Source organism: Salvelinus sp. IW2-2015, linkage group LG22 (genome assembly GCF_002910315.2).
Source record: "Salvelinus sp. IW2-2015 linkage group LG22, ASM291031v2, whole genome shotgun sequence".
In the NCBI taxonomy this organism is placed as follows: domain Eukaryota; kingdom Metazoa; phylum Chordata; class Actinopteri; order Salmoniformes; family Salmonidae; genus Salvelinus; species Salvelinus sp. IW2-2015.
In genome coordinates this window covers 21,570,805-21,597,909 of record NC_036862.1, presented here as the reverse complement: position 1 = coordinate 21,597,909, position 27,105 = coordinate 21,570,805, and the positions used below count along the sequence as shown (strand labels likewise).

Genomic DNA, 27,105 nt, shown 5'->3' with positions numbered 1-27,105 from the left:
GTCATTGGCTTCATAAATAAGTGCATCGATGACGTCGTCACCACAGTGACTGTACGTACACACCCCAACCAGAAGCCATGGATTACAAGCAACATCCGCACTGAGCTAAAGGCTAGAGCTGCCGCTTTCAAGGAGCGGGACTCTAACCCGGAAGCTTATAAGAAATCCTGCAATGCCCTCCGACAAACCATCAAACAGGCAAAGCCTCAATACAGGACTAAGATCAAATCATACTACACCGGCGCTGACAAGGCTTGCAAACCATTAGACTACAAAGAGAAGCACAGCCGAGAGCTGCCAGACACGAGCCTACCAGACGAGCTAAACTACTTCTATGTTCGCTTCGAGGCAAATAACACTGAAACAGGCATGAGAGCACCTGTTCCGGAAGGCTGTGTGATCATGCTCTCCGCAACCGATGCGAGTAAGACCTTAAAACAGGTCAACATTCACAAGGCCAGACGGATTACCAGGACGTGTACTGTGAGCATGCGCTGACCAACTGGCAAGTGTTTTCAGTGACATTTTCAACCTCTCCCTGTAATACAACATGTTTTAAGCAGACCACAATAGTCCCTGTGCCCAAGAACACTAAGGTAACCTGCCTAAATGACTACCGACCTGTAGCACTCTCAAGTCTGTAGCCATGAAGTGCTTTGAAAGGCTGGTCATGGCTCACTTCAACACCATTATCCCAGAAACCCTAGACCCACTCCAATTCACATACCGCCCAAACAGATCCACAGATTACTCTATTGCACTCCACAGTGCCMTACCTATGTGAGAATGCTATTCATTGACTACAGCTCAGCGTTCAACACCATAGTGCCCTCAAAGCTCATCAATAAGGTAAGGACCCTGGGACTAAACACCTCCATCTGCAACTGGATCCTGGACCTCCTGACAGGCCACCCCCAGGTGGTAAGGGAAGGTAACATCCGCCACGCTGATCCTCAACACAGGGGCCCCTCAGGGGTGCGTGCTCAGTCCCCTCCTGTACTCCCTGTTCACTCATGACTGCACAGACAGGCACGACTTCAACACCATCATTAAGTTTGCCGATGACACAACAGTGGTAGGCCTAATCACCGACAACGATGAGACCACCTATAGGGAGGAGGTCAGAGACCTGGCCGTGTGGTGCCAGGACAACAATCTCTCCCTCAACGTGATCAAGACAAAGGAGATGATTTTGGACTACWGGAAAAAGGGACGAGCACGCCCCGATTCTCATCGACGGGGCTGTAGTGGAGCAGTTTGAGAGCTTTAAGTTCCTTGGTGTCCACATCCCCAACAAACTAACATGGTCCAAGCACACCAAGACAGCCATGCCCACGACAAAACCTATTACCCCTCAGGAGACTGAAAAGATTTGGCATGGGTCCTCAGATCCTCAAAAGGTTCTACAGCTGCACCATCGAGAGCATCCTGACTGGTTGCATCACTGCCTAATATGGCAACTGCTCGGCCTCAAGAGGGTAGTGCGTATGGCCCAGTACATCACTGGGGCCAAGCTTCCTGCCATCCAGGACCTCTATACCAGGCAGTGTCAGAGGAAGGCCCTAAAAATTGTCAAAGACTCCAGCCACCCTGGTCATAGACTGCTCTCTCTGCTACCACACGGCAAGCGGTACCAGAGTGCCATGTCTTCTACCCCCAAGCAAAAAGACTGCTGAACATCTAATCAAATGGCTACCCAGATTATTTACATTGCCACCCCCCCACACACCTTTTACACCGCTGCTACTCTGTTGTTGTCTATGCATAGTCACTTTAATAACTCTACCTACATGTATCCATTACCTCAACAAACCGGTGCCCCCGCACATTGACTCTGTACCGGTATCCCGCTGTATATAGTCTCGCTATTGTCATTTTACTGCTGCTCTTTAATGACTTGTTACTTTTAATTTCTTATTCTTACTCGTATTTTTTGTAAACTGTATTKTTGGTTAGGGGCTCATAAGTAAGCATTTCACTGTAACGTCTASACCAGCTGTATTCGGCACGTGACAAATAAAATAACATTTTATCAAATCTAATTTTATTATAGACTCCCTCCTGTGTGTTGTGCTAGAATCAGCAGAATTCTGTGGAAGAACTTGAGTCACAGCGAAAGTACACAACACTTAATTCTACTCCAGTGATCTTCAAACCAGACAAAACGATCTGAAATATTCAGGAGCTATACACAGTAGCACCAGAGTAGGCTAGCTGTGTTAACTGTATGGATGTTTGTTGAACCAGTTATAGACCAATAGAAGAACTGCACTCAGATGACAAAATGCAGTCCCCCATTTGCCCTCAGAGAAGAGAGTAACCTGAAAATAGAGATAAAGGAATAAAGTGGACAGTGTCATCCTATGAAAAAAGGGGAAAATGGGTGTACTTGGAAGGTTTTTAGATATTTCCACTTCATGTAGCTATACCAATAAACCAAACTTCAAAACGTAATCAACTTCGTGACTAAAACTTCCTTGTCTAGTTACCAGATGATAAATGGTGAGATGTAAGGTGTGACAGACAGAAAGACAAGGTAATTAATTTAAAACCTGGTAGGTGGCTATGGAGGTGACATGGGAGTGATGACAGGTTCCTGTAGAGTCCTGGTGGGAAGCTGTCACCCCCTGCAGACTGCAGTTACAGCTCATGTGCAGTGTGGCTGTCACGACACACACACACGTGCACTTACGTACGTAGGTTCACAAGCAGGCAGACGCACGCATATTTTTACAAAACAGAGGTCTGAGGGAGTGTGGCGGTGACTCGCATCTGATTGTCAGAGTACCCCATTAAACAGTAATCTAGCTTCTGCAGCCTTGTTTACTGTAACATCTGCAGCCTCTTCCACTTAAAATGCCATTGACAATTTCAAGTAAAAATAAAAAATAAAATCTCCTTCCAACTGTAGCACCTTTCAAATCAACGTTCATATTAGGGATGTTAAATGTTAGTCAAATAACAAATTAATCAGCCCAAAACTTCTTCAGGAGGCAGAACAGGATGAGACAGAAGGGATAGACAGAGGTTTGAGGCTCTGYAAGATAATGGGCATATAGGGTAGAACAGAATCATAACTTTCAAAATCAGTATGGAACAAAAGTTTGAACACAGATTTCCAGTTGACATCAATGTATGACTTAAGGTTTGTGGACTTTTCTCAAGGTAGGACTTAGTAGGTCCTTGATCATGAAGAAGCACAGAGGGCTGAATGCTGATCACTCTTACAGATCTCTGGATTTCAAGTGAACTTGTGTGGCTCAGTTGGTGAGAGCTTGGCACCAGCCAAGGTCGTGGATTCGATTATAAAAATGTATGCATGCACTCACTGTACAGCAGGTTACTTTGGATAGGTGTCTGCTAAGCGGTGTAAGTAGAGGGAAACACGTAATGAAAGAAGTCAGAGTTCTGGTTTAACCATACACCTGTATGTGGGCCATTGTTTAAAGTACTACAGTGATTATGAAGTCATCATTATGAAGTCATCATTATGAAGTCATCCATGCAGCACAACAGAATAATGGTATTTGCAGCACTAGAGTTGAATCAATGGCCTTCAATGAAAAATACAATTTCTCAAAACATGTCGAAGTTCAAAAAAATACTGAAAACTAAAATGTTAAGTGCCTAGTATCACATACTGTATATTAATAATTTATTAATAATGCACATTGTACAGCCCATGATGATGATAAACCTCCTGAATCTGCCGCCACTAAAAAACGACCATTCAACAAAAAATCCATCCACCTCAGAAATCAACCGCAAAACAGTCCCCCTCTTTCGTATCCGCAATCTGTCTTCAGAGCCTTTAACTCCTCATTGAAGCAAGTGTTCTTTATATATAATTCTTTAAAATCTAGTCATATTAGTAAATTTGGTCTCCGTTCCCTTAACCAGAGTTGAACAGCACATTCACTTTGGATAGAAAAACTAAACWAAAAAGATGCTGCTCCATCTCCCCATCTCCTTCTCCTCCTTCCCTCACTGCTAAATACAAATCAGGTAGTCCATGATGGCTTTGATCAATCCTGTTAACCGATTGGGCCAAGAGGGTGTCGGTCTGTCTGTCCGTCTGCTCAGTAGCCTCCAATCACTCAAGCCCATTCTCCAGAGTTCTGATTCCGATGTTMCAAACGCAGAGTAACGATTGTTCGACCGGTCTGTCCGTCATCAGTGGAAGGCGTAGAGCAGCAGGAGGATGGTGCAGACGCCAATGACTCCGCCCAGGATTAGGGAGTCCCGCCTCTTCCGCAGGTTGATTCGCTGGATGAGGTTGTTGATGGCTGGGAAACGATCTGGAGGAGGAAGTTAAGGGAAACAGAGAACCAATCACCTCTTATTAAAAGTATGTTCAGAAAATCATTCAATTGGAATTATAAACTGGGTGGTTTGAGCCCTGAATGCTGAAATCCATAATATACAAGAACGTATACAACAGAACATTTATTTGTACTGCTCTAATTACATTAGTAACCAGTTTATAATAGCAATAAGGCACCTTGGGAGGTTTGTGGTATATGGCCAATATACCATGGCTAAGGGCTGTATAAGCGTTGCGTCATACAGAAGAACAACCCTTAGCTGTGGTATATTGGTCATATACCACACCCCCTCTGGCCTTAATCCTTAATTAGAATCTAAAAAAGCCAAACTGCCTACTTTTCTGATGTCATTGCTAATTCTTTTGGTCTGTTCTGAAATTGTATTTCTGAAACAGGCAACTGATCTTTTCTTTTGACAGCAAAGTGAAATATAGATCCAATATGTTGTTCATAGAACCCTAGCAGGAGAGAGGAATGGAGCAATCTAAGCCCTGAATCCCCCCCAGTCAGTTAAATGGACCAGAATGGATCAAAATGCTCCGCATGCTCAGATATTTCYTTARAATCAATAGGAGTTTTTCACCTCAAGAGGCTGGTGTTGGTGCCCCGTGTGAGGAAGATATTGTATCGCCCGGCCGAAAGGCCTGACAACCATGCTCAGAGCAAAGAGAAGATAACAGGCAGAATCAGGCTCCCATTGAAGTGGCACTCCAGTCTCCTTTTCACCTCATTTAAAACCTGATTTACTTAACAAAAGGCACATCTCAATAGGTGGTCCAGGTATGTCATGACATGGCACAAGTGGGGGTGGGGAAGCTTTCCTCTTCTGCTTTTCAAGCAAGAGGGAGGCCAATGACATCACACATTCCCATCAGACCAACTCATTGAACTCCTTGAAATGTAGCTCAAATGTCTTTTTTTACCTATTTAGTGACTTGTACTTCACTATATTTATACTTGGGCTATCACTTCTCAACAGGAAAAGTTCAAAAACCACTGGAGGATGTCTTTAAATCTTGCTGGGATAGATGCGTTTGATAACAATACAAACTGAACTTGGAGCATGCTTATTGTGCCTACATATATTTATTTTTTATTTAACCTTTATTTTACTAGGCAAGTCAGTTTTAAGAACAAATTCTTACTTACAATGACGGCCTACCGGGGAACGGTGGGTTACCTGCCTTGTTCAGGGGCAGAATGACAGATTTTTACCTTGTCAGATCGGGGAGTCGATCCAGCAACCTTTTGGTTACTGGTTTAACGCTCTAACCACTAGGCTACCTGCTGCCCCCCCTATAAAACAGTTAGGATTCGTAACGTAAACCGACAGTCACTCTGGCATTAATTGTTTAAATTCTCTAGGGTAGGGGGCAGCATTCGGAATTTTGGATGAAATGTATGCCCAAATTAAACTGCCTGCTTCTCGGGCCCAGAAGATATGATATGCATATAACGGGTAGATTTGGATAGAAAACACTCTAAAGTTTCCAAAACTGTTAAAATAGTGTCTGAGTATAACAGAACTGATTTGGCAGGCAAAAACCTGAGAAAAATCCATTCAGGAAGTAGTTTTTATTTTTATTTTGTAGTTTTCTATTCAATGCCACTACAGTATCCATTGACTTTGGCAGTTTCTATGCCTTCCACTAGATGTCAACAGTCTTTAGAAATTGTTTCAGGCTTGTATTCTGAAAAATGAGGAAGTAAGAGCAGTCTGAATGAGTGGACCCTAAAGTGTCACAGACCTTTTAAATTGACGACGTTATTGTCCGGTTGAAATATTATTGATTATTTAGGCTAAAAACAACCCGAGGATTGAATATAAACATCGTTTGACATGTTTCATTGAACTTTACGGATACAATTTGGATTTTTTTGTCTTCCTGTTTTGACTGCGTTTGAGCCTGTGGATTACTGAAGAAAACGTGTGAACAAAACTGAGGTTTTTGGATATAAAGAGACTTTATTGAACAAAAGGAACATTTATTGAGTAAATGAATGTCTGCTGAGTGCAACCATATGAAGATCATCAAAGGTAAGGGATTACTTTTATCTCTATTTCTGACTTGTGTAACTGTTCTACTTGGCTGGTTACTGTTTGTAATGATTTGTCTAGTGGGCTATGTTCTCAAATAATCGTAAGGTATGCTTTCGCCGTAAAGCATTTTTTAAATCTGACACCGTGRTTGGATTCACAAGAAGTTCATCTTTAAACYTATGTAAAATATGTTTTGTTTTCTGAATTTATATAATGAGTATTTCTGTATTTGAATTTGGCGCCCAGCAGTTTCACTGGCTGTTGAAGAGGTGGGACGCTAACGTCTCACGTACCCAAGAGAGGTTAAGGGACTCTATAGCTGTATTGTGTCTGGTTGCAGCTCACAGGAGGTAATAGTACGGTAAATAGAGGACGTAATGAGTAAGAGCATTGCGCTAACAACGCCAAGGTCGTGGGTTCAGTTCCTGCGGGGATCACTTCTGTAAATATCTTTGGATAAAAATATCTTCTAAGTGACATTAAAAGACAATTATGATCAAATAAAAGTGGTTTAAAACACACGATACCTGACAATCTCTAGAATTTCTTGACGGATTAAATACCTAAATAAGTATTTGTGAAATTGTTATTTTTCATGTGAATTTGTTCTTTCTCAAATAGATATGAACATAGGGTTGGCTTCCCAGACACATTTTAAGCCCAGTCCTAAACATTATGTTACATGGAGAATCTCCAATGTGCATAAAGTTTGCTGGGTGTTGTAAAGGATACTGGCCAGAGTGTTGACCCTGCTGTGTATGGACTTCAACAGCCCTCTCTGGGATGTCATGTTCTCCTTGGTCGCCATGGCAATACTGCAGGGAGAGAAGAGGAAGACAGTGACATACACAGGTTAAATTAGGGGAGAGGTAACCCACCCTACAATATCACCCCTGTAAGACTTCTGCTTTGTTATAAAAGAGCTTTTCTCCAACCGAGAGTATAGGCAACACTACAATATCACCCCTGTAAGGCTTGTCATCAAACAGCTTTTCTCTAGCAAAAAGTATGAGGCACGATTGTGTGTGTGTGTGTGTGTGTGGTCCCCCAAGTGCAACTACCGTGACAGACAGAAGGCGGGTGGAGGCGGAGAAACCCATTAGAGGGGGGAGGAGATCTTTCACATTAATTTACACCTGTCTCTTATACACATCTAGATGTGTATAAGAGACAGGGTTAAATTAGGGGAGAGGTAACCCACCCTACAATATCACCCCTGTAAGACTTCTGCTTTGTTATAAAACAGCTTTTCTCCAACCGAGAGTATAGGCAACACTACAATATCTGTCTCTTATACACATCTAGATGTGTATAAGAGACAGGTGTGTGTGTGTGTGTGTGTGTGTGTGTGTGGTCCCCCAAGTGCAACTACCGTGACAGACAGAAGGCGGGTGGAGGCGGAGAAACCCATTAGAGGGGGGGAGGAGAACTTTCACATTAATTTAGAATGCAGAGAGAGAAATACTGTGGGAGCTGAGTCACTCTGAGGCCGTGGATATTACAGGGGGAGCCGAGTCACTCCGAGGCCCTGTGGATATTAGCGCAGATACACTGAGGCGTGTAGTGCTAGCACAGTGTTTCCCAATTATATWTTTTCAGGAGTGGTGGCAAGTGTAGCGGTGGGTGGGTGGGGTAGGAATGTGTTAAAAAAAAATGTTTATGTAAAACAGAAATACCTTATTTACATTAGTATTCAGACCCTTTGCTATGAGACTAGAAATTGACCTCAGGTGCATCCTGTTTCCATTGCACATCCTTGAGATGTTTCTACAACTTGGAGTCCACCGGTGGTAAATTCAATTGATAGGACATGATTTGGAAAGGCACACACCTGTCTGGCACACACCTGTCTATTTAAGGTCCCACAGTGCATGTCATAGCAAAAACCAAGCCATGAGGTCGAAGGAATTGTCTGTAGAGCGCGCCGAGACAGGACTGTGTCGAGGCACAGATCTGGGGAAAGGCACCAAAAAAATACATCTGCAGCATTGAAGGTCCACAAGAACACAGTGGCCTCCATCATTCTTAAATTGAAGAAGTTTGGAACCGCCAAATCTCTTCCTAAAGCTGGCCCCCCAGCCAAACTGAGCAATCGGGGGAGAAGGGCCTTGGTCAGGGAGATGATCAAGAACCCAATGGTCACTGACAGAGCTCTAGAGTTCAGGCCTTTATGGTAGAGTGGCCAGAAGGAAGCCACTCCTCAGCAAAAGGCACATGACAGCCCTCTTGGAGTTTGCCAAAACGGCACCTAAAGGACTCAGACCATGAGAAACAAGATTCTCTGGTCTGATGAAACAAAGATTGAACTCTATGGCCTGAATGCCAAGCGTTACGTCTGGAGGAAACCTGGCACCAGCCCCACGGTGAAGCATGGTGGTGGCAGCATCATGCTGTGGGGGTGATTTTCAGCAATCGGGACTGGGAGACTAGTCAGGATCGAGGCAAAGGTGAAAGGCGCAAAGTACAGAGATATCCTTGATGAAAACCTGCTCCAGAGCACTCAGGACCTCAGACTTGGGTAAAGGTTCACCTTCCAACAGGACAACAACCCTAAGCACACAGCCAAGACAACGCAGGAGTGGCTTCGGGACAAGTCTCTGATTCTTTGAGTGACCCAGACAGAGCCCGTATTTGAACCCGGTTGAATATCTCTGGAGAGACCTGAAAATAGCTGTGCAGCAACGCTCCCCATCCAACCTGGCAGAGCTTAGAGCTTGTGAGGATCTGCAGAGAAGGGGAGAAACTACCCAAATACAGGTGTGCCAAGCTTGTAGCGTCATACCCAAGAAGACGCGAGGCTGTAATCGCTGCCAAAGGTGCTTCAACAAAGTACTGAGTAAAGGGTCTGAATACGAAGGCACTGTACACACACACACTTCACAGCAAAAAAGCTTCAGAGAACGACCCTCTRTTAGATATTGATTTCCCCAGACACCTCCAGACAGCAGATATACAATCTCATTTGAGAAAAAAAAATTGTAGCTTTCACATGGTAACTGTAATTTAGTCTGAAGAGACTAAATGCACCTCAGTACYGTCAGAGACGGTACCATTCAGTTAGAGTCCATTTCCTTCAAAGACGTAAAGCCTGGAACCAAGCCTGAGGGCTCTAGCTAATTTCAGATCTTGTGGTGTTCTTCGGTGTACATGGACATCAAGCACTTAATGTTCTCCCATCTCCTTCAACTGAGTGCTGCCTTGTCATTGGAAGATTAAATGGCTGTGATATGGACACTTCCTCACCAAGTAAGGATGTGGGTGCACTGTGTTGAGTGTGTGTGGGAGCTGAGGTGTTTGATTGAGAAAGTGTGGTAGTTTAACATTTGTAGTACATGTTTGAATAAGCGTGTATGTGTGTGTTGTGTCTGTAATCTTCATCGCTGACAGTCTAACACCTCGTAGGGTGTTGCTGAGGGGACAATCAGTCCCTATGCCAAGGATCTAGCTCATATATCATGTTCTCCAGAGTCAGAGGGGAAGACCAATYGCCTCTCTTCCCAAAGCCCAACACTGCTGACTAACACTGGGCCAGCGTTAGCGCTACGCTAACGCGCTGGCAATCAGAGCTGCTATCTGATAGGGGCGAGGCTAAAGCACACACACACTCTCTGGCTGAAAACCAGCTCAATGCTAAACTAATTCAGCTCATCACCGTTAGCATCTAAAGTAAAGTCACTGTGGGGTTTCTAGATACGTTTATTGAGACCAATTCTCTCCAGTCTAACCCCAATTTGACAGAGCTTAATATGGATATGTTACTTTAACTACCAAAAACAGCATTTTTGTGCTGTGAGAATCGCACTCTTTTCTTTCTGCTTCGGTGCACTCACTGGAGTACCCGACCAACTGTTCCTCTCAAAATATTGTCGATTTTTATTTCCAACCTGGGTCTTAAAACMCAATGCATATTAATTCACATAAATGAATCATAGCTCAACCCTCCTCGTTCCCACAGGGCATAATAACACACAAAAACTAATCAGGACAAAAAATAAGCTTCATTATCTTCTGGCTGTKTGCGTGGGTGTGTCTTGTTAGGCGTGTTCAAGACGGGGAGGGAACCGGTAATGATCGTGGCTTTCTCATCCAGTGTAATTTTCTGCTTGGCTAAAACAAGAGGGAAGAGAGAGGGAGACTTGGGGGGGCTGGACAGGAAGAGGTGCTGCACGGCCCACAAATCCACTTAATGAAGCACCTGTGCCAGTAGCCTCCCCTCAGGCAGCAATCTGTGGGTGGGCTGCGGCAGGAAGAGAAGATGGATGAGAGGGGGAGGGAGGGAAGGATAGATGGAGAGGGATGGAAGGATAGATAAGAGGGTGGATAGAGTCGGAGGAGTTTGGGCTGGGTGGCCACACATGACTGGGGATGTTGGGGACGCCCCTAACTGCCTAAGATGCAGAGGCAACAGGGAGGCTAGGATGGTGGGAGGGATAGAGGCAACAGGGAGGCTGAGATGATGGGAGGGATAGAGGCAATAGGGAGGCTGAAATGATGGGAGGGAAAAGGGAGGCTGAGATGGTGGGAGGGATAGAGGCAACAGGGAGGCTGAGATGGTGGAGGATAGAGGCAACAGGGAGGCTGAGAGTGGTGGGAGGGATAGAGGCAACAGGGAGGCTGAGATGGTGGGAGGGATAGAGGCAATAGGGGCTTGAGATGTGGGAGGGAAAGGCAACAGGGAGGCTGAGATGGTGGGAGGGATAAGGCAACAGGGAGGCTAAGATGGTGGGAGGGATAGAGGCAACAGGGAGGCTGAGATGATGGGAGGGATAGAGGCAACAGGGAGGCTGAGATGGTGGGAGGGATAGAGGCAATAGGGAGGCTGAGATGATGGGAGGGAAAAGGGAACAGGGAGGCTGAGATGGTGGGAGGGATAGATGCATAGCCCACTTCCTCGCTCTTCAAACTTTGCTTGACCATATCAACCCACTTAGGCCTGAAAGCTGTTCTTGTCTCCATCTCTGGGCTAATGGTGTAATCTCATCTAAATGGTGTCACAGAGTGGATGTTAAGAGGTGGGGTCAGAGGCAAGGAGCTCCACACAGACCAAGGTCACCATCTGATTTGTCAGGATCAATAGTGTCTCTGTACTGGACTCTTTAGAGAGACTTCACCTCATGCCCATGGAGATGTCTAACGTCCAATGTAGCTACCAGTTTAAAGGCAACAAAAAAGTGCACACTAGGGAGTACAGTAGTGTGTGTGTGACTATCCCCTAAAGTCCACAATAAAAATTCTCCCTCGTGGGGAGAATAGGATTTTGAATGGAAATACATTTTAGGTCCCCACAAGAATAGTAAAACATATGCTGTGTGTGTGTGTGTGTGTGTGTGTGTGTGTGTGTGTGTGTGTGTGTGTGAGAGAGGAATAACGTCTGTCTGCATTAGGCTTACCTTATTGTGTCATCCATCAGCCGGTCTGAGCTGCAAGGAGAGGGAGAGAGAACCAGAGAAGAAAGAGATGGTTAGTTTCTGTGGTGAGGCAGCAGCAGTGTGGTGATATGGGGGAGATCGAATGACTTGAGCTCCTCCACATATCTCTGGGAGTCAGGGTGGCAACAATCGGTGCCAAGCTGGCCAGAATCCTGATCAGGTCCCTGGGCGGGCTGCGCTGGGATCCACCTCCTCCCTCCATCTATCCCCAGCAGCACCCCAACTAACAGAGCCTATGGGCTGAAATCCTTAACTTTGATTTATGTTGTGGGCCTTAATTCCAATTTCCCATTGCCTTCAATGTATGAAGTTATGATTAACAAGAAAACAGAGTTGCTTTTGTGCATCTTGAGTTAGTATGAAAAACTACTGAATAAGTCCCAGGTCACGGTTGGGGTCATAAAGCCATATGATTTGATGGGATGGCTTATGACAGCTGTTGTCACCTACAGTGCCTTCGGGAAGTATTCAGACCCCTTGACTTTTTCCACATCTCATTCTAAAATTGATTAAATAGTTTTTTCCCCCTCATCAATCTACACAAAGTTTAGAAATGTTTGCTAATTTATAAAACATAACAGAAATATCACATTTACACAAGTATTCAGACCCTTTACACTGTACTTTGTTGAAGCACCTTTGGCAGTGATTACAGTCTGGAGTCTTCCTGAGTATGACACAAGCTTTGCACACTTGTATTAGAGGAGTTTGTCCCATTGTTCTCTGCAGATCCTCAAGCTCTGTCAGGTCGAATGGGGAGGGTTGCAGCACAGCTATTTTCAGGTCTCTCCAGAGATGTTCAACCGGGTTCAAATACGGGTTCAAATACGGGCTCTGTCTGGGTCACTCAAAGAATCAGAGACTTGTCCCGAAGCCACTCCTGCGTTGTCTTGGCTGTGTGCTTAGGGTTGTTGTCCTGTTGGAAGGTGAATCTTTACCCAAGTCTGAGGTCCTGAGTGCTCTGGAGCAGGTTTTCATCAAGGATATCTCTGTACTTTGCGCCCTTCACCTTTGCCTCAACCCTGACTAGTTTCCCAGTCCCGATTGCTGAAAAGCACCCGCACAGCATGATGCTGCCACCACCATGCTTCACCGTAGGGCTGGTGCCAGGTTTCCTCCAGACGTAACGATTGGCATTCAGGCCAAAGAGTTCAATCTTGGTTTCGTCAGACCAGAGAATCTTGTTTCTCATGGTCGAAGAGTCTTTAGGTGTTTTTTGGCAAACTCCAAGTGGGCTGTCATGAGCCTTTGCTGAGGATTGGCTTCCGTCTTGCAACTAACATTAAAGCCTGATTGGTGGAGTGCTGCAGAGATGGTTGTCCTTCTGGAAGGTTATTCCATCTCCACAGAGGAACTCGAGAGCGCTGTCAGAGTGACCATCGGGTTCTTAGTCACATCCCTGACCAAGGCCCTTCTCCCCCGATTGCTCAGTTTGGCTGGGMGGCCAGCTCTAGGAAGAGTCTTGGTGGTTTCAAACGTCTTCCACTTAAGAATGATGGAGGCAACTGTGTTCTTGTGGACCTTCAATGCTGCAGAAATGTTTTAGTACCCTTCCCCAGATCTGTGCCTCGACACAATCCTGTCTCTGAGCTCTACGGACAATTCCTTCAACCTCATGTCTTGGTTTTTGCTCTGACATGTACTGTCAACTGTGGGACCTTATATAGACAGGTGTGCGCTCCTTTCCAAATCATGTCCAATCAATTTAATTTACCACAGATGGACTGCAATCAAGTTGTAGAAACATCTCAAAGATGATCAATGGAAACAGGATGCACCTTAATGTATATCTGAAGTCTGACAGATGTGTCTTATGTTTTTGTCACTGTCAGTCAAAGTCAGGCTTACATAATAGCTTTCACCTAGATTCAACTGGTCAGTCTGTCATGGAAAGAGACTAATGTTTTGTACACTCAGTGTATACCTGACTTGAATACGAACACACAGACAAAAATAGTACTACTTCTAACTTCCTACTTCCCAAGGTGCCCCAACCTATCCTACAAACAAATAGCCTTGCTATCATTTCTAGTCCCCTTCACTCTGACACAGTACCAATCACCTCAGAGCTCGTCTCTTCACACACAGCTAATAAATAGCCTGCTGTTTAGCTGGTGTGTCACCTCATACTGTGTCAGTGCAGTGGCAGACCTAGCCCTTCATTCATCTGCAGCCTGAAGCCAACCAGTTGATGAAAAAATATTAAGCCTGGAGATCAGCACTGTTAGCAATGTGCTGTTAATTGTTATAAAATGGCCCCAGTTGCTGCTGACAAGGCCCTCTTCAGTCTCTCTTCCTGCCCTATAGCAATTAGCAATAGTCTCTTATGGCTGTGCAGAGCCGTTTTCCATATGGTATGGATCTATAAAAAAAAAAACGTTTAAAAAACTGGTAAATTACTACTAGCTTACCCTAGACTCATGATTTGTTTAATAATTGTTTTGCTTACTACATGATTCCATATGTGTTATTTCATAGTGTTGATGTCTTCACTATTAATCTACAATGTAGAAAATAGTAAAAATAAAGAAATACCCTTGAATGAGTAGGTGTTCTAAAACTTTTGACCGGTCGTGTATATTACAGCATTATGGATGCTAACCAATTTGAACGGAGCTAATGGTGTGGATTGGTGGTGGGATGGGATGACTGTTACAGTATATGGGCACTGGGCAGCATCTTACATTAAATATTGCTGTGATGGAAATACTGAACGCATTCTGAAGACAAGGCAATCTGCTGCACCTGTAGCTCTGTGTGGCTTTTAAAGGAGCACCCCCACCTCACCATTTTCCTGAGCAGTGTGTGTGTGTGTGTGTGTGTGTGTGTGTTGACAGGTTAATTAAACCAGAGGTGTTGTTGTGATGTTGATGGACCCAAGCAGTAACATCTAAGCTGGAGATAATGAGGTTTAGCCTCAGTCAGTCTGAGTAAATCATTTGTTTGGTTTTCCAGGCCCTGGATGACTAAGTGGTAAGCTGGGCTCAGGAGACCCAGGATCCTGCTCCCCCCAGAGTATACTGTCCTACCCTGGAGGGAGAGGACATGGCGAGGAGAACTCTCCTCCATCTCGTCCCACAGAGCCTAATAACGTCACAGCATGCATGCATGCATACTCTCCTAGTGTCACGATCCCCCCGTGGCTCAAGTTGCTCGTCAAAAACAACGTTCTCGGCACTTTATTTCCTAATTAGAATCAATWCTGATAATGTTTCAGAAAAGGAGGAAAAACAAAAACAAAGTAGCAGTCAGTTCAGTCCTCCCTTCAGGGAACAGGACACCAGGGTATAGCTAGGTCATTGGTGAACAAATCTGGAACATCATTTACAAACCTCCATTGTTGGAAAAATAATGATTTTATATTCTGCCAGACAGGACGTGATTGTGATAGTCAAGCCAATTTGAATCATGTCGTACACAACAGTACTACACAATGGTGTCTTGGCTTTGAGCACGCACACACACGGATACCCACGGACACACTTCATCCCCTATTCCCCCAGTGATGAATGGTCTCCGGGGGGGCAGTAGGGGATGCGGGCGCAGCCATCCTTCATTCCTGTGCCACCTGGCTTTACTGAGAGAGACAGATCTATGACTGGCAAGGTCCTCTTGTTACTAAATGGGCTGACCAGTGCTTGGCAACCACATATTTTATGGTTAGGACTTGAGGGAACAGCATGACTCAAGGAGAGGGAGAGTGGGGAGAGAGAGAGGAGGGAGATGGGGGGGACAAAGGAGGGAGAGAAATAGGTGAGGGGGAGGGGCAGCACAACTCAAAGAGAGAAAGGGTGAGTGCAGAGCGTTGCGGTCTCTAAGTTGGTCTTGCTCGTGTCCATGGGGAAAAAATATGGAGGTCGTCAATAATGATGAATCAAAAGAGGTCTTGATAATCAGGATGGAGAGTGAGTGTTGACAATACAGTAGGAAGTGTGTGTAGCTGTGTTCCCAAAGGAAACAGTTGTATCTGCTTATCAAACCATTACAGGTACAATTGCATTTAGTGAGCTGGTTTAACTAAACATGGATCATTCTTTTCATCAATTCAGAAAATAACATGACCATTATGTCTTGATTCCTGTTTGTATGATTTGTGTTCCTGTTTAAAAACTTACTATAAAATAAAAAAAAGGGGTTGTTTTGGGACATCGGCTGCGTTCCGATTCTCTACCCTTCTCCTGAAGTGTGCACTTACACTCCCCGTCATGGATTTAAAAGGAATGAACTGGTGTGAGGAATATGGTGGAAACTCCTTCCAGAAATGCTAGCACCAATCCAACACTTTCATTGCACCAATCCAATGCATGATTGGGAGTGAACACCTCTGGAGAAGGGTAGAGAATCGGAATATGAGGAGGATAGTGGGTTTCTCTGGCAAAGTCATTGGTGGAGGGACACAAAGCCAAAAGGCCTTGTCCTCATACGGGACCTGACCACAGTCACACCTCTGAATACCAGATGGGTCACACACACACACACAGTTCCTTTCCCAATAGAAACTGTTCTAACCTCGCACTATTACAATAGCCAAAGCAGCACACATGTACCTCAAAGACATAGCCCATGGTACTAAGTCTGGATAATGTATTATGAATTAAACATATTATATACTGTATTTACCATTTGTTGGTACAGTTTTAACATTTAGTCAAGAATAGATGAATGTTGCCCCAAGAGGAGATCGAAAATGATGTTTTAAAGCTTTGAATAACAACAAATGTCCGTCTGTCACTTTGGTAAAAGCCTGAGAAATGGTGCTGGAGAAAGACTCTCGCATTAATAGACAGAGCTATGGATGTAAAGACCGACCATCCAAGAAATCTAAATTATTTCATGGATGTTTTGAAGGGTTCTGATTGGGTAAGAAAGTTGAACTAAGCTCATGTGGAAAAAGTTATATTCTTCAAGAATAAAGGCTGAGGTGATGACAATTTAAATCAGCCGGTGATTGTCAAGCAAATAACTGTCTTACGGTAATTGACCGTTAATTAACATAAACACATTTAGCATCACCTAGCTTCCACACAGCCTACAAGCATCTGATGCAGACCTTTGAAACATCTACATTTGAAGTGTAATAAATCCATGTAATATAGTCTACACTATTCAATAAATTCATTATTTATTTTAGACAGGTCTAAAGAAACATGATATGAAGAAAATGTAGTCTATTTCAGAAGAAAAKAATAGCATACTCTGAGTTTTCCTTATGTTAGGTCCTGATCTGGCTATGCTATATGGCTGTGGGCTACACTAGTTCATTTAGCAGACAAGATTATCTTAGAATTCTGTGGCATTATTTTATAGTTTGAAGAATATGATATTTTCTCCAAAAGTTGAGGGAATGAGCACAAGTGTTGGGCGGTTAACAAAGAAATAGGCACTCCTATATACTTAATTTAGAGTTATTAATGTAACTTTAGTTGTTCTACAAACATTGGACGATATAGGTTTTGATTTTTTATACATTGTAAGGCTGCATGATGAGACTAATGATGTTTTGAAAAAAGTAGCTTGAAAAGGCATGAGCTCTGCTTTGTTTTTTTGCGCAGAATGTACACACTTGGTCTCTCATTCTCAATTTGAGAAGCACTTGATAATCCTTCAAACTTCACGGCGGCATCCCCTTTGTGAGGCCGTAATGCACCCTAAAAAAATCCATGTCTTTTGCAGCTCTTCTCCCTGAGTGGTGCCTGCTCCGAAGCACTTCTCACTAAAACGACTCTCCATCATGTGATCTGGTCTTTCTCACAGGCTACAAGTGAAGACAGAAACATAAAAAGAAGATGATCTTGGAAGAACGGTGCACATTTCCTTTGTCAACCAACAAGATGAGTAGGCCTAACGAACAGCAAAAGCATTAGCCTATGTCAATCTACTATCCCCCATTGTACAAAAGTTGACCTATTATATTCTGTGTGAGAAATAAATATTCCAAACATAGTCTGGGACAGTTGTGGGATGCGATAGATCCCAAATGAATACAACCGCTAGCATCAAAAACTTGTTTAAAGCATTTTAGCTTAAAATGTTGATAAACTAGAAGGCTATTTCTTCACAATATAAGTTCAGCAATGCGCACAGGGCAGTAGGCTATAAACACCATTATCAAAAGTGACCACAAATGTGATTATGCATATAATGCTTTTATTATAAAGGTGCATTTTTAATGGTGAAAATGATCTTCCCCAAACTTGAAACTCACACGCTGCTTATGTATGCCAGTTAGCTCTACACCCCTTGTAAAGTGGATTAATGTGCTTAAGTTATTTGGACACTTTAGTTGTGATACAAACCTTATTAAAACATGTAGGCCAATGGGGGCTAGGCTACATGAGGTGTGCGACTATGATTTTTTTTAAATCATAAGACCCCTTRACTTTATCCACAATTTATTATGGTACAACCTAAAATGGTACAATGGTACAACCGAAAATTAGTTTTTATTTGTCATCAAGCTACACACAATACCCCATAATGACAAAGCAAAAATAAATAAAAACRGAAATATCACATTTAYATAAGTATTCAGACCGTTTACTGAGTACTTTGTTGAAGCACCTTTGGTAGAGAATACACCCTTGAGTTTTCTTGGGTAAGTTTGGCACACCAGCATTTGGGGAGTTTGTCATTCCTCATTGCAGATAATCTCAAGCTCTGTCAGGTTGGATGGGGAGTGTTGTTGAGGGTCTTTAGGTGCCTTTTGGCAAACTCCAAGAGGGCTGTCATGTGCCTTTTACTGTGGAGTGGCTTCCGACTGGCCACTCTACCATAAAGGCCTGATTGGTGGAGTGTTGCAGAGATGGTTGTCCTTCTGGAAGGTTCTCCCATCTCCACAGAGGAACTCTAGAGCTCGGTCACAGTGACCATCGGGTTCTTGGTCACATCCCTGACCAAGGCCCTTCTCCCACGATTGCTCAGTATGGCCCGGCAGTCAGCTCTAGGAGTAGTCTTGGTGGTTCCAAACTTCTTCCATTTAATAATGGAGGCCACTGTGTTCTTGGTGACCTTCAATGCTGCAGACATTTTTTGGTACCCATCCCCAGATCTGTGCCCCGACACAATCCTGTCTTGGAGAGCTACGGCATTGCTTTTCGACCTCATGGCTTGGTTTTTGCTCTGACATGCACGGTCAACTGTGGGACCTTACATAGACAGGTGTGTGCCTTTCTAAAATCATATCCAATCAATTGAATTTACCACAGGTGGACTCCAATCAAGTTGTAGAAAAATCTCAAGGACGATCAATGGATCTCTGTATTCTCACACAATTTCATAGCCTATAGAAATGTTGCACAACATGGGCTCTCACGAAGTTTGATTCGATTTTCAATTACATTTGCATTGATGTCAGAAATTACAGGGACAATAGTGCGCCGAGTACCAGGCAGTTTGGTAGGCTACTAATGACCATCAGCAGCATCAGAGCTTGGAGAAAAACTAAACTGTCACGTGGAATTTGACTGCCATCATGACTCGTGACCGCCGGTGTGGCGGTAATACGGTCACCGCAATAGCCCTATTCAAGAATCAATGGCTATATATCAGAAAAGTCGCCAAAATGTACAAATCGCAGACTGTAGCTTTAAAAGTTGCTACGACCAAATGCTTCCAGGGTTTAAGGCAACATTTTAAAAAAGCAGTACAGGTACCTTAACATCACGGAACACACACAGCCACAACATTTCACCCAGTCAGCAGAAAAGGTCTATTGCACAGTTAATTCCATATAAGCCGTAATGTTGATCACGTTATTTTGGGCTCATCACAGGCATAATCGAGTCAGAGTCGAGCAGAAACATCTCAGACAGAAAACGAGACGACACAAATCAACGTGAAGAAGCTCTCTCCACCCGGTAGAATGAAGGTAGTGTTGACCCTGGTTCTACTGGCTCCTGTGGCCGTCCACTCTTAGTAAACCTTGCCTTTTTACTGTGCTGACATCTACAACCATGACAACACCCAACCCAGCAGCATCTAAAGCGCCGACCCCATTGGCCCAACGTCCAGCAAGTGTGCTGTGACATGGCCACTGACAGCAGGCGGGACGGTACTTCTACAGGTGATGGGATCACTACAAGAGAGGGTTTGGCAACGCAGATGGAGAATACTGGCTGGAAAACATCTTCCATTTCACCCTGAGGAGGAAGTATGAGTTGAGTGTGGACATGGAGGACTTGAGGGAAACAGAGCGTTTGCCAAGTACAACTATTCCTCTGTGGGTCCAGGATCCGACGGCTACAAATCAAATCAATTTACATTAGCAGATGTCCCAAAGTGCTTAAACTGCACATCACTGAATTCACCAATGGGGGAGCATGTGACTCGATGTCCTGTCACAGGTTTCCAAAATGCTCCACTTCTGACAGAGCTCAAGATAAGACTAGTGATCTAAACTGTGCTMGAGTTAATGGGGGCGTTCTGGTATAATATTTGTGCTCTGACAAGCCCTAATGGTGTGTAGTATGGGGAGTTGATGATTACTTCCTTCCGGTTGGTGTTCACTGGCGTTCCTGGAAAGATGACTACTCTCAAATCTACTAAATCTACCTGCTGTCTCTCTGGCCACTCGAGAGGAGTTGTGTTACAGGGTCTTCCCATCTGTCAAACAGCTGTTAATGACCTAAAGCCTCATTAATATCCTATGCAAGTATGCAATGCAAAACACCAATTAGCTACTCTGTGGAGCATTGAAGCTTGAGGAAAGATCCGAATCAACTATAATATAAATCACCCAAATGAAACATCATGAGCTTGGAAAGTATTTGGCTAGAGCTGAAGAAATACAGGATGTAAGCCATATACAGGTGCCAAAATCAACATAAAGTGTCTTAATAGGGCGTTGGGCCGCCACGTGCCGCCATAACAGCTTCAACGCGCCTTGGCATAGATTCTACAAGTGTCTGGAACTTCACTAGAGGGATGCAACATACAGTGGGGAGAACAAGTATTTGATACACTGCCGATTTTGCAGGTTTTCCTACTTACAAAGCATGTAGAGGTCTGTAATTTTTTATCATAGGTACACTTCAACTGTGAGAGACGGAATCTAAAATCCAGAAAATCACATTGTATGATTTTTAAGTAATTCATTTGCATTTTATTGCATGACATAAGTATTTGATCACCTACCAACCAGTAAGAATTCTGGCTCTCACAGACCTGTTAGTTTTTCTTTAAGAAGCCCTCCTGTTCTCCCCTCATTACCTGTATTAACTGCACCTGTTTGAACTCGTTACCTGTATATAAGACACCTGTCCACACACTCAATCAAACAGACTCAGGCATAAAATTGTAGACCTGCACAAGGCTGGGATGGGCTACAGGACAGTAGGCAAGCAGCTTGGTGAGAAGGCAACAACTGTTGGCGCAGATATTAGAAAATAGAAGAAGTTCAAGATGATGGTCAATCACCCTTGGTCTGGGGCTCCATGCAAGATCTCACCTCGTGGGGCATCAATGATCATGAGGACGGTGAGGGATCAGCCCAGAACTACACGGCAGGACCTGGTCAATGACCTGAAGAGAGCTGGGACCACAGTCTCAAAGAAAACCATTAGAAACACACTACGCCGTCATGGATTAAAATCCTGCAGCGCACGCAAAGTCCCCCTGCTCAAGCCAGCGCATGTCCAGGCCCGTCTGAAGTTTGCCAATGACCATCTGGATGATCCAGAGGAGGAATGGGAGAAGGTCATGTGGTCTGATGAGACAAAAATAGAGCTTTTTGGTCTAAATTCCCCTCGCCGTGTTTGGAGGAAGAAGAAGGATGAGTACAACCCCAAGAACACCATCCCAACCGTGAAGCATGGAGGTGGAAACATCATTCTTTTGGTGATTGCTTTTCTGCAAGGGGACAGGATGACTGCACCGTATTGAGGGGAGGATGGATGGGGCCATGTATCGCAAGATCTTGGCCAACAACCTCCTTCCCTCAGTAAGAGCATTGAAGATGGGTCGTGGCTGGGTCTTCAGCATGTCAACGACCCGAAACACACAGCCAAGGCAACTAAGGAGTGGCTCCGTAAGAAGCATCTCAAGTCCTGGAGTGGCCTAGCCAGTCTCCAGACCTGAACCCAATAGAAAATCTTTGGAGGGAGCTGAAAGTCTGTATTGCCCCAGCGACAGCCCCGAAACCTGAAGGATCGGAGAGGTCTGTATGGAGGAGTGGGCCAAATCCCCTGCTGCAGTGTTGTGCAAACCTGGTCAAGAACTACAGGAAACGTATGTTCTCTGTAATTGCAAACAAAGGTTTCTGTACCAATATTTAAGTTCTGCTTTTCTGATGTATCAAATACTTATGTCATGCAATAAAATGCAAATTAATTACTTAAAAATCATACAATATGATTTTCTGGATTTTTGTTTTAGATTCCGTCTCTCACAGTTGAAGTGTACCTATGATATAAAAATTACAGACCTCTACATGCTTTGTAAGTAGGAAAACCTGTAAAATCAGAGGTGTATCAAATACTTGTTCTCCCCTGTATATACATTTTTTAAATCGCAACAATTGACATGATAAATTATGTAAGGATACCGAAAAATTGTAGTGCAACATGGGTAAATTGAATGAGCCAATGAAAAGTTTCATTTAAAAAGGTCCAATGCAGCAGCTGTAATAGAGTTCCATTCAAAATGAGCAGAAATAGCTTTTTAGCAAAAACTTTCAAGCAAGAATTTTGCTAGGACTGTCTGGGAGTGCTCCTAGTGGGGAGGGGGAAACTGAAAACTAGCTGTTATTGCAGAGAGGTTTGGAATTCTTTTGTTATTGGTCTATTAACTATGGTGACAGCTGGGTGAGGATAGGGGGGGGGGGGGGGGGGTAAGGAGGACAGCTATGGGTGAGGGTAGGGGGGTGAGGGGTTAAGGAGGGCTGAGGGGTTGACAGCCACCTGACACAGCTGTTATGAGAGGTTGGGTGAATGAATAAAAAGGCAAGGTAGCAAAAGGAGGAATGGAAGGAGGAAAGAAAGGAAGACTGCTCAGCTAGTAAATCATCAGGTGCAGAAAGGGGGACGATGACTGTTGAGCTAATTCATGGCATTTTTATATGCGCCAATGAGATGGAGGATGGATTTATGCGTTTCTCACTCACTCTCAGGCTATATGGTTCAATTGTAGAGGGGGTGGAGGGGAGGTAGGACAAGGTAGGGATGTGTGTATCCTTGCGGCAGCCACGACTAGGGTGTTCTCCATCCTGCCTCTTAGCTCAGTGCTTTGCTCTGATGTTCAGCCATCAGAGCAAAGCTAATTCCAAGTGGTATTGTGATTTATCCTCTAGAAACCTACCTTTCTAGGAGCAAAACTTTACCGCAAGTGCAGAGATCAATAACTCAGTGAAGAACTAATGTAACGTAACAACTGCATTGTTGAAGTCATACTGGCACACACGGTCCACAATGTCTCCTAAATCAGAACTACTGGGGTTAACCTTCATAACTTTTCAGATAGTACAGTAGTTTCTGTCTTCATAACTTTTCAGATAGTACAGTAGTTTCTGTCTTCATAACTTTTCTGAGACAATGGGGGTGAGTGAGATGATCGATGCCAGATTAGAAAATCAGATAGTTAATTAAACAGGCGTGATCAGCCTCAGCTCTGCTATGAGGATGTCCGTTTCATTGATGCACCAAGTAAGACAGATATTGGAGAGAGATAGGTTTTTATTTTTGTTTCAAAAGTAACACACACTGTCTTGCTACAGCTTCTCATTGGGACTGTGTGTGTGTGAGAGATATGTCCATGCTACTGAAAACTGACACAAACAGATGGGAGGGAAGGAGGGAGAAGGGAGAAATGGTCTGTGAGGGAGTACTGGTACAAGAGGGGTGATGGGGAGGCTGCATGAGGGAGAGAGTGAGGTTGAGGGAATAGCGTGCGAGAGTGAAAAATACTTGATATACACAAAAAATGACRAACACTATTACTAACGGCAGTACCTCCAGTAAAGGGTGTGACTGGCTCCATCTMTAATCACTCCTGAGCAGCTCATAGGCAAAACGGAGGAGCAGCTGCCGCTCCCTCTCTGGTTCCCCAGGGTTCTCCCCACTCATGCTGATTACATTAGCATATCTGGAGCTASCATAACGTGCACCAGAACAGCCACAGGAAGTGCAGTGGTCAGAGAAAGTGAGAGATGAAGGATGAGGCAATATAAAAGGGAAAGAAAGTACCAGTGGGAGACATGAGTATGAGCTCGCGTGTGTGAGTATAAGTGAGACAGACAGAGATAGAGTGAGGGAGAGAGGGAGCAGACAGAAGAGGATAACAGAGCAGAGCGAGAGAATGGAGGGAGATACAGAAAGAGATAGAAGCGGGAGGGTAAAATTGAGTGAGAGAGAGGGAGGAAGAGAATGGAGAAAGATATGAGAGATGGGATAGGTTGACCGAGAGAGAGAAAGGGAGGGGAAGAAAAACATCTGAGCCTTACGTCCGTTTAGCCCTGCGTCGATACTGCAGACATTCATTCGCCAGTGGGAGAGAGAGCATCAATGACAGAAAGTGAACAAGAGAGCAGGAAGGAGAATCTCTCATTGCTAGTCTCCACTTCCATTGAAAAACGGAGTGCTGAGTCATTGGCCCGTAGGCCCCCAGCTAGGGCTGTTAACGGTGACCGTAACAGAGTCATGACGGCATTCAAATGCCACATGACCGTTTAGTCACGGTAATTAGCCTTTTCAAATCATCATTAGAATCACATCATGCAGCCTTAGAATGTATTAAAAATCAAAAAACACAGTATAGCCCAACGTATGTATCACAACTAATGTTACATAAATACGTCTAAATTAAGCATATAGGAGAACCTGTTTCTTTGTTAACCGCCCAACACAGAATAGCCGCATGTGCGCACTCCCTCAAATCATTGAGAAAATATCCTTTCTATTTTATTCAGCTTTGTTCAATTGTATTCTTCATACTATGAAATAATGCCAAAGAATTCTAAGCAAATATTGTCTGCTAAATGAACTCGTGTAGCCCACAGCCATATAGCATAGCCAGATCAGGACAACTCAGAGTATGCTATTATTTTCTTCTGAAATAGACTAGATTCACTTCATATCATGTTTCTTTAGACCTGTAAWATAAATAATGAATTTATTGTGATGGTGTAGGCCATATTACATGGATTTATTACACTTAAAATGTAGACGTTCCAAAGGTCTGCATCAGTGGCTTGTAGGCTGTGTGGAGGCCAGGTGATGCTAAAWGTGTTTATGTTAACTAGAGGTCAATTACTGTTAGACCATCAGTTATTTACTTCAGTTATTTTCTTGATCACCGGCYGACAAAATTTCAAGACCGCCACAGCCCTACCCCCAGCCATCTTTGCTTCTTCTGTCCCCAGCCGCTACGGACTGAGACACTGATTTAGTGTGGAAATTACCTCAACATTTYCCATCCCTGAGAAGGTTATTTCCCAATAGAAAAGAGGACTGGATCRTTTGCCTGTTTCCTGTCTCAAACAGCACATCACTAATAGGAGCATGTTATGTCTTCAAGCAGTACAGGATTCTGCTGGATGCTAGACTGAAATGGCCAGGGATGGATGATTAACTGGCTAGAAACAGAGAAAGAAAGCAGGAGAAAAGGAAAGGAGGAGAGGGAGGGAGAACAGAGTGAGAAAGCMAAAAATCTGTAAGAGAGCTGCAATCAGCAGAACCACAACCAACATCAGTTCCAGTCACTCTGGACTGATTGGTCCTGCAGCATGCTCCTCCCTTCCTCTCATTTAATCATGACCAGACCTTTTCTTTATAGACGGAGAGGGAGGGGAAAGGGAGAGGGAGAGAAAGAAAGCGAGAAAGGAAGAGGCTATGTAATGGAAAGAGCGCATGAGTGGGAGACAGTAAGAGCGTGCGTGTGTCGGCGAGAGACAGAAAGACCTAAACAGTACGGCACAACACACTTCCAAGGCCCCAGCCAAACCTGATTAAACAAATGTTCTCCTTAGGGACAACAGACTATCCCTCACTCCCGCCACCCCCATCCTCCTCCTCCCTGAGAGAGAGGGAACAAGGGAGTAACATAGCGGAGGACAATACATGTCACAAGAGTTCCCCTAGCCATTTTGGTACACAGGGATAAGTCCACTCTCCAACTTCACACAGCCAGTCACCTTATATCCAGATCTGATTACAACATGGATGTGTCTTAATAGTTATTACATGTGCTGTAGTCTGCTTTTAACATAGTTGTATATGAAACAACCTTCGATAAAGGCCTATAGTGTTTTCAGATYCCCTTTCAATCAATGAGTATCCATATCCAAAACTAGGCTTCTTCACCATTCACAAATACTAGGATTTCAGATGGGACAGTGGAGAATTGTAAATAATATTTCTCACAGTGACACCAAGCAGGGGGGGTCCCAGGAAGTATTTTATGCTCTGTGTGGTTTCATATGGGGCCTATTCATTTAGTCTGTTMGTCAATGAAATATTATGTTTGTCCTTTTGAACTTTTAGCCCTCCATAACTGGCTACAAGACTATTGCAGCTCTGTGGGTGTAACATTTGACAATTTAGATACTTTCTGGAAACAAAGCTCATATTATGAAGCAGGATGGGATACACCCAAATCATTTAAGTTCCTGGATCCTTTCACAGCATTATAAGGCTGCGTTGAGAGAATTACTTATCGATGAGCCAAACCCAGCTCAGTTAATCCCTACCATTGTGTCGATGAGTTGTCATAATGCTTCAGCAAATGTACATTATCCCAGGGGTGTTGGAAGACACAATGTATGTAACCTAATTTATGTTCCTCTTACTGCCCTGAACGCCTCTGCTGATCCTACAGCTATTGTATGCAGTAATCATGTGCCTATGAACCAGAGTTATACTGGTAGCACTGAGGCGGTAAGCCCTAGTAGGAAGTCCACTGTTTGCAGTTCACCCTGCACTAACATAAAWAACAAGTTAATAAGGTTAATGAAATCAATAATTTGCTAGTAACAGATGACATTCATATTCTGACAATCTCTGAAACTCACTTAGATAATACAGTGGTAGCAATACATGGTTATCAGATCTACAGAAAAGACAGAAACGCCAAAAGGTGGAGGTGTGGCCGTTTATATTCAGAAYCACATTCCTGTAAAGCTTAGATAGGATCTGATGTTAAATACTGTTGAAGTAATATGGCTACAGGTTCATCTGCCTCACCTAAAGCCCATTCTRGTGGGAAGCCGCTATAGACCACCAGGTGCTAACATTCAGTATCTGTGTGAAATGCTTGATAAATGTATGTGATATTGTGATGGACATTTTATACATGTGCTTTTCTTCTAACTAATTTCTGTGTT

The 27,105-nt window shown here is 43.9% G+C and overlaps 1 protein-coding gene and 1 long non-coding RNA gene across 3 annotated transcripts in view; both read right to left on the bottom strand.

Moving 5' to 3' along the window:
* The window catches only part of LOC139022819 (uncharacterized), a 278,818-nt gene that overhangs the window by 82,776 nt on the left and 168,937 nt on the right, over positions 1–27,105 (bottom strand). The gene's annotated exons all lie outside the window — the stretch shown is intronic.
* The window catches only part of LOC111949537 (Golgi SNAP receptor complex member 1), a 53,131-nt gene continuing 29,645 nt past the window's right edge, over positions 3,620–27,105 (bottom strand). For both annotated transcript variants that reach the window (XM_023966803.2, XM_023966804.2), the window contains exons 7-9: positions 11,757–11,786; positions 7,099–7,181; positions 3,620–4,298 (exon numbers count right to left, since the gene is read on the bottom strand). In XM_023966803.2, coding sequence (XP_023822571.1) covers positions 4,174–4,298; positions 7,099–7,181; positions 11,757–11,786 — 238 coding nt within the window. In that variant the 3' untranslated portion in view covers positions 3,620–4,173. The remainder of the gene's footprint in view (positions 4,299–7,098; positions 7,182–11,756; positions 11,787–27,105) is intronic.